Below are 6,836 nucleotides of genomic sequence, written 5' to 3'. Positions count from 1 at the left end.
GGAACAAAACATAAATACATATTTATCTTTTTGTCCTCAGCACCAATCAGGTTGACTTTATATCAACTAACTTACAGTATTTCACTACCCAGGAGAGCATTATTAACTCTGATCTTTACCAATCGACGGCAGAGAAACGGAGCGTCGCTACTATTGGTGCACTATAACACAGGCTTCTTTACAATCAAGGCGTAGGTCTCTCATTGGGCGGAATCCACGCGGAGATTCGTGTTGTTTAATTGACTCAATGGGTAACAGAAGACTGTGCATAAAAGGTGGTGACTGGCGAGTGAAGTTATGTTGGCGTCATTTGGCAATATGCGTGCATGTTGTGGCAAGGGGGTCGGTTTATTGTTGCTGCTCCTCGTTGGGGCAGTTTATGGCGCCGATATTTGGCGAGAATTTAGAGACCAGCGGTTTCCATGGAGCAAAGTGAAGGCGGGCATTGAATCGAACTTGAGTTCGAATGTCCAAACGGTTGAGGTGCAAAGTGAATCTCCACTGAATACTGTATCAGTACAATGTGGGGAGCGCAATATATTGGTTCGAGTGGACACGGATTTATTTGGAACAAAACACCTGGTTAAAGCTACTGATCTGACTCTGGGGACAGCAGGTTGCCGACCAACGGCCATCTTCCCTCAAAATCACACTGTTTTGTTTGATTATGGACTGCACGAGTGTGGCAGTGAACTCCAGGTGATGTGGTTTATCAAATCTAATATTTCTGTGGTTAGATGTACTGTATTAATGTTAGAATGTCTCGGGGTTATGTTCCATCGTGCTGTCGACATGGTGTTCCATGTCTACTCCCGTCTCTACAGACGCTTTGCCGTTCAGCCTGGCAGTAAAATTTGTCCTGATAATCAATGAATGCCAAGATGTTGGACTTTCGTCATGAGTAAAAACTACAGAAACATTCGAACTTTGTCCTAGTGTTTAATTTGTACGCTAGTGAGAGACAAACGTGTATATTTAACTGTTGGCGAATAACTTGACTACTTCAATTCAATCTGAGTCGGTTGAAGATAAAATCAGGCAACATCGGTCGGGACAAGTTGTCTGATCCGTGAGCTTGCGTTAAAATGCAAACCACGTGCAGCGGCTTTGCTCTTCGGCACCGTACTTACACGAAACTTGTCAATACAGCACCCTCGTCCAACAATGTAATTCGAAAACTTCCTCTTGAGTTATCGATCCTCATCCTTTCGATCTGAAAACTGAGATAGTTATTCACTATTAAACCTGGTATCTTTCAGATGGCCGAGGATTTCCTCGTCTACGCCACCCACCTGAACCACAGACCCCAGGCTGGTGGAGCGATTGTTGTACGAACTAATGGGGCAATCGTTCCTATTCAGTGTCGTTATTTCGGGTAACGTACTGTGTGAATGTATTGTGGAATTCGCGGTCAAATTTATGTCCTCTAATCTCGCCAATGCCCCCTTGTCTTTCCAGGAAAGCTAACGTGAGCAGTAACCCAATCCATCCCACTTGGATGCCGTTCAGCTCCACCAGGTCTGGGGAAGGACAACTATCTTTCTCCCTGCGGCTAATGACTGGTATGTGTGTTGGGCGCAGTTTCTTGGGCTGGAATAGTAGAGCGTTTGTGCAAGATCTCAAACTCTGTCTTGTCTCTTAGATGACTGGCTTACAGAGCGCGCCTCCTCCACCTACTACCTGGGCGAGCTCATTCACATCGAAGCTTCTGTTTCTATGATTAACCACATGCCCCTGAAGCTCTACATTGACCGCTGTGTAGCCACCCTGAGCCTGGACAAGGACTCCACCCCGAGATACGACATCATTGATCACCACGGGTAAGTGTCCTTTGGATTTCTCCAAATAATAATATCTGTGACTATTTCTCATGTCTATCTTGTTCAGGTGTCTCCTGGATAGTGCGACTGAGGATTCCTTTTCCACCTTCGTGTTGGCCGGGGCTGACCGTGAGGTGGACAAACTCCGCTTTGATTTGGATGCCTTCCGCTTCTTCGGAGATGAGCGTTCCCTGGTAAGGAGTTGAACCAGGTAAGGTTTTGGGTGTTTAGGGCCGATTCACGGAATAACCTTGTTCAATGTGTCCCTCAGATCTTCATCAGTTGTCGCCTGAAAGTTGCTGCAGTTAATCAGAGCGATTCCATAAACAAAGCTTGCACTTTCCAGAAGACGCAGAACATGTAAGTTATTTTCCATCTCGGATCTTGTGGTGCTCATTAATGAGTTGATAAGTGAAGTTTTCTTGGTTAGGTGGACTCCATTGGAAGAAACGAGTCTCGATGTTTGTGCCTGTTGTCGCCTGGGTGACTGCGCAGCCATAGGGGAGGGTGTAGTTGATTCAAGAGGTCGGAGGGAGACTCGGTCTGAGATTGGTAAGTCGTTAGTTCCTCCTGGATGTGAGGTCGCAATGTCTGTTTCTTGACCAGTAGTTTGGCTTTGCAGAGAAGGTTGATCGAGCGAAGCGGGAGGGCGAGGCCTCGCTTGGGCCATTACTCATTCTGGAGAACGGAGTGCCTGACCTGGCAACTCAACCCTTCAATGAGATCCAACGACCTGGACGGCAAACTTCACGAAGGGGTGAGTTCAAGATCACACCTCTGCAGCTTGCAATTGATCCTCTGACTAACCTTCGCTTCCTTTTTAAAGGTGTGATATCTGAAATGGTATTGATCATTACCCTGGCCGTGACGGCTGCCTTTCTCGCTGCTGCTACTTCAATCGTCTTTTGCTTGTACAGAAACCGCAAGCAAATTCTGTTCAACTAGTTTAAGTGTGGAATAAAATGCAAGTTGCTTGTGTTCTTGGTGTTTTTTTTTTTCCCTGACTGTTGCCTATTTGCAACATTTAGTTGCTCAGTCAGTCACCGTTAATCTCCAGATAATCTCTTGGGAATGAAGTACTAGAAAAACACTTGCCTGTCACTTGCATCCCTTTTGACACGAGTTGGGTTACTTGTCACTTTTACATAGCATAACTTATGGCTTCACTTTACAAGAGATGGGTGCCTGTTTTGTTTAATCTCTTTAACCATCTTTGTCCCACTGTCCTTGCTTTTGAGATGAATACTGGGGCTTCGGCATTGGCTGATTAGTAGAAGGAGCAAGTGGGAATAAAGGATCCTTTCCTGGTTGACTGCCAGTGACTAGTGTTCCACAGGGATCAGTGTTGGGACCACTCTATTGCTGTATAGATGACCTGCAGGATGGAATAGATGGCTTTGTTGCCAGGTTTGCAGATGATATGAAGATTGGAGGGGCAGAAAGTGTAGATGGGAAGGATGCAGGAGGACTTAAACTATGGGCAAGAAAGTGGCAAATGAAATGCCAGAAAATGCACGGGTATGCACTTTAGTAGTAGAAATAAACATGTGGGCTATTGTCTAAATGGGAAGAAAATCCAGGAATCTGAGGGACTTGTGCAGAACACCCTAAAAGTTAACTTGCAAGTTGAGTTGTGAGGAAGGCAAATGCAATGTTGGTGTTCATTTCAAGAAGGCTAGAATACAGGAACAAGGATGTGATGCTGAGGCTTTAAGGCACTGGTGAGGCCTCACCTTGAATATTGAACAGTTTTGGGCCCCTCGTCTTAGAAAAGATGTGTTGGCATTGGAGAGGGTCCACAGGAGGTTAACAAGATGATTCCAGGAATGAAAGGGTTATTGTACAAGGATCATTTGATGGTTCTGGGTCCGTACTTGCTGGAATTGAGAAGGATGGGGGAGGGGGGAGAAATCTCATTGAAACATTTTTAATGTTGAAAGGCCTAAATAGGATGTTTCCCATGGTGGGAGTCTAGGACAAAAGGGCATAGCCTCAACAGAGGGGTGACATTTTAAAACAGATGTGGTGAAATTTCTTTTGCTGAAGGGTGGTGAATTTGTTGCCAAATGCAGTTGTGGAGGCCAGGTCGTTGGGCATATTTAAGGCAGAGATTGAATGCTGCTTGATTGGACATGAAAGGTTAGAGGAGAAGGCTTGGGAATGGGGTTGAGGAGATGGGGGGGGGGGTGAAGAGAAGAATCAGCCATGATTGAATGATGCAGACTTGATGGGCCAAACAGGCCTAATTCTGCTCCCATGTCTTCTGGCACTAGAGGCCATTTCCCAAACATTGGATAACAACTTGTTCAAAATACCATTTCAGGGAAGCTAAACCAAATTCATTGTTTTTCTGCATTTCAGTTTCAATACTGAGCTGCAATCTGCCCAAGCAATTAAAATGTCAGTCTGCTCCGAGTGCAGGATGTCACATAGTTGGTGGAAGTCTAGGCTTCAGAGAAAGCGCCCCCCCCCCCCCAAACTGGTCATTTCAACCCATGCCCCTGACATGCCTTTGAACAAAGGTGACCAACGTAGAAGACAAATCTAAGGTTAGATACACCAAACCTGTTTATCCGAATTGGCTAGTTTTAATTAACCATCCAACAGTGGCATTGGTTTATTTTCCCCCTCTATTGGTGTAATCTAACCATTTTGAATTTCCAGCACCTGCTCCACATCTTAACTGGGTACTCTGTCTTTGTATTTTCTATTATCCGTTCCAGTGGAGTGTTAATCTAAAAGTTGATTCTGGATACATTTATTCTAATTTGCCTTTCTGGCTGCAAAAGTGCCGTTGGTGAAATGGGATGCCAGGATTTACTCTGCCATTGTCCTGTTGGGCATTGTATTTTCAGGCTGGAATGGAGATAACTAAATTGTAATGCGCCCATGCATCAAAGCCCCTTAGTGATGAAATAGGATATACTGTGCAAAAATCTTGGACAAAAAATTCTCATGGCTTGGGTAGCCAATGTAAGTGGGGCAAATATTACATTTTGCAGCAGCACAAAACAGCTTGTCATATTTCTAATCTTAAATATAAATAACACTAGTTAGCTTACCAGATTGGTTCAAGAGGGATGCTGTTTGTTGACTCTTGGATTGAGTATACAGGTGCTTGATTGCGCCACTGGAAAGGGGACATGGTCCAGATGATGTGGGTCCTTAATGATGAATGTCACATTATTGCAACATTGCCTTTTTGTTGATGTCATCCATGATGGGGGGGGGGGGGAGCCCTTGGCCAGACTTCCTTATATGGAATAAGGGTATAAGCATACAGCTTTAAGGTGCACCTGTGTTGCTAATCAATGAGATGAGTTTTATGATCTCTACTGATTGTGGTCCCTCTAGCAAGGAAGAAAAATCCAAATGCACAGGACAACGAAAGAGTTCCAGGTCTTGGAGTTCAGAGTTTTGAGGGGATATTGAGCTGTAATCAAATGGTTCTGATACTAGTTATCAAATGGGTTTGACTTAGTCAGGTATTTTTGCATAGGTTAGGCTGAAGGGCCTATTTTCATATAGGACATGCAGACATGCCAACTAAAGTGCTTCTTGCTCTAGTCATATTCACCTGTATTTGAACCATATACCTCTTAAACAGGAACCTGTCCAAAGATGGCCTCCATCATAAAGGTAGTCTTGGCCAGCTCTCATGACCACTCCCTTGAAGATCTCAAGAGGTAGTGACTCAAAAGTTGCCATCCATGAGCAAGGATCCTCATAATATAGGACATAACCTCTTGTACACTCAAACAATATTCCCTCCAGATGTCATGGTCCATGTAGGGACCAATGACGTGGATAAGAAGGAGGTCCTGCAAGGAGAATTTACGGAGTTAAGTGCAATGTTGAAGGACAGGACCTCCAGGGTTGCAATCTCAGGGTTGCTACCCATGCCATGTGCTAGTGAGGCTAGAAATAGGCAGATAATGCAGCTAAATATGTGGCTGAGGAGTTGGTGCAGGAGGGAGGGCTTCATGTTTCTAGACAATTGGGCCTTGTGGGATGGGTTGCACCTGAACTGGAGGGGGACTAACATTCTTGCGAGAAGGTTTGCTAGTGCTGCTGTGGGGGGGGGTTTAAATTAGATTTGCAGAGGGAGGGGAACCAGTGTTAGAGCAGATCTTGAGGTGGAGGATAAAGGTCATGTGAGAGCTGCAAGTATAGTGCATGGAGTAAAGCCAGATTTAACATATAAAGAGGCTTTGAGGAAAGAAACAGAATAAAAGATGTAAAGGTAGAAGGGCTAAAGTGCACGTACTTCAATGCAAGAAGCATCAGGAACAAAGGTGAACTGAGAGCTTGGATACATACTTGGAATTATGATGTAGTGGCCATTACAGAGACTTGGCTGGGACCAGGGCAGGAATGGATTCTCAATATTCCTGGATTTCAGTGCTTTAAAAGGGATAGAGAGGGGGAGAAAGGGGAGGGAGGGGTGGCATTACTGGTCAGGGATACTATTACAGCTACAGAAAGGGTGGGTAATGTAATAGGATCCTTTGAGTCGGTGTGGATAGAAGTCAGGAACAGGAAGGGAGCAATTACTCTACTGGGGGTATTCTATAGGCCCCTTGGTAGCAGCAGAGATACCAAGGAGCAGATTGGGGGGCAGATTTTAGGAAGGTGCAAAAATAACAGGGTTGTTATGGGTGACTAACTTCCCTAATATTGATTGGCACCAGATTAGTTCCAATTGTTTAGACAGGGCAGAGTTTAAGTGTGTCCAGGACAGGTTCCTGTCACAATATGTAGACAGGCCAACTAGGGGAATGCCATACGAGATCTAGTATTGGATAACAAACCAGGTCAGGTCACAGATTTCTCAGTGGGTGAGCATCTGGGGGACAATGACCACTGCTCCCTGGCCTAACATTTCATGGAAAAGGATAGAATCAGGACAGGAAAAAATTTTAATTGCAGAAGGGCAAATTATGAGGCTATAAGGCTAGAACCTGCAGGTGTGAATTGGGATGTTTTTGCAGAGAAATGTACAATGGGCATGTGGTT

At 44.8% G+C, this 6,836-nt stretch overlaps 1 protein-coding gene across 2 annotated transcripts; it reads left to right on the top strand.

Annotated features, from left to right (window-relative positions):
• Positions 1-270: 270 nt before the first annotated feature.
• On the top strand, positions 271-2,797 carry LOC140740404 (zona pellucida sperm-binding protein 3-like). Of its 2 annotated transcripts, XM_073069539.1 has the most exons (9): positions 271-699; positions 1,260-1,375; positions 1,459-1,562; positions 1,643-1,820; positions 1,888-2,014; positions 2,092-2,180; positions 2,251-2,372; positions 2,443-2,577; positions 2,647-2,797. In XM_073069539.1, exons 1-9 carry the CDS (start codon positions 298-300, stop codon positions 2,763-2,765), a joined length of 1,392 nt encoding a protein of 463 aa, XP_072925640.1. In that variant the 5' UTR covers positions 271-297; the 3' UTR covers positions 2,766-2,797. The 2 variants fall into 2 exon arrangements, with proteins under 2 accessions (XP_072925640.1, XP_072925639.1); XM_073069538.1 differs by having other exon boundaries at positions 2,443-2,797.
• The last annotated feature ends 4,039 nt before the right edge of the window (positions 2,798-6,836 follow it).

Source organism: Hemitrygon akajei, chromosome 16 (assembly GCF_048418815.1).
Source record: "Hemitrygon akajei chromosome 16, sHemAka1.3, whole genome shotgun sequence".
NCBI lineage: Eukaryota > Metazoa > Chordata > Chondrichthyes > Myliobatiformes > Dasyatidae > Hemitrygon > Hemitrygon akajei.
Note: the sequence above shows the minus strand (reverse complement) of the source record. Positions and strands in the feature narration are given on the sequence as shown.

Bases quoted from the DNA above. Each gene is read 5' to 3' on its own strand.
- LOC140740404 (XM_073069538.1), top strand. From the start codon at position 298: ATGTTGGCGTCATTTGGCAATATGCGTGCATGTTGTGGCAAGGGGGTC. The intron at 1,821-1,887 runs GTAAGTGTCCTT...TATCTTGTTCAG, and splicing joins GACATCATTGATCACCACGG to GTGTCTCCTGGATAGTGCGA. The intron at 2,373-2,442 runs GTAAGTCGTTAG...TTGGCTTTGCAG, and splicing joins GGAGACTCGGTCTGAGATTG to AGAAGGTTGATCGAGCGAAG.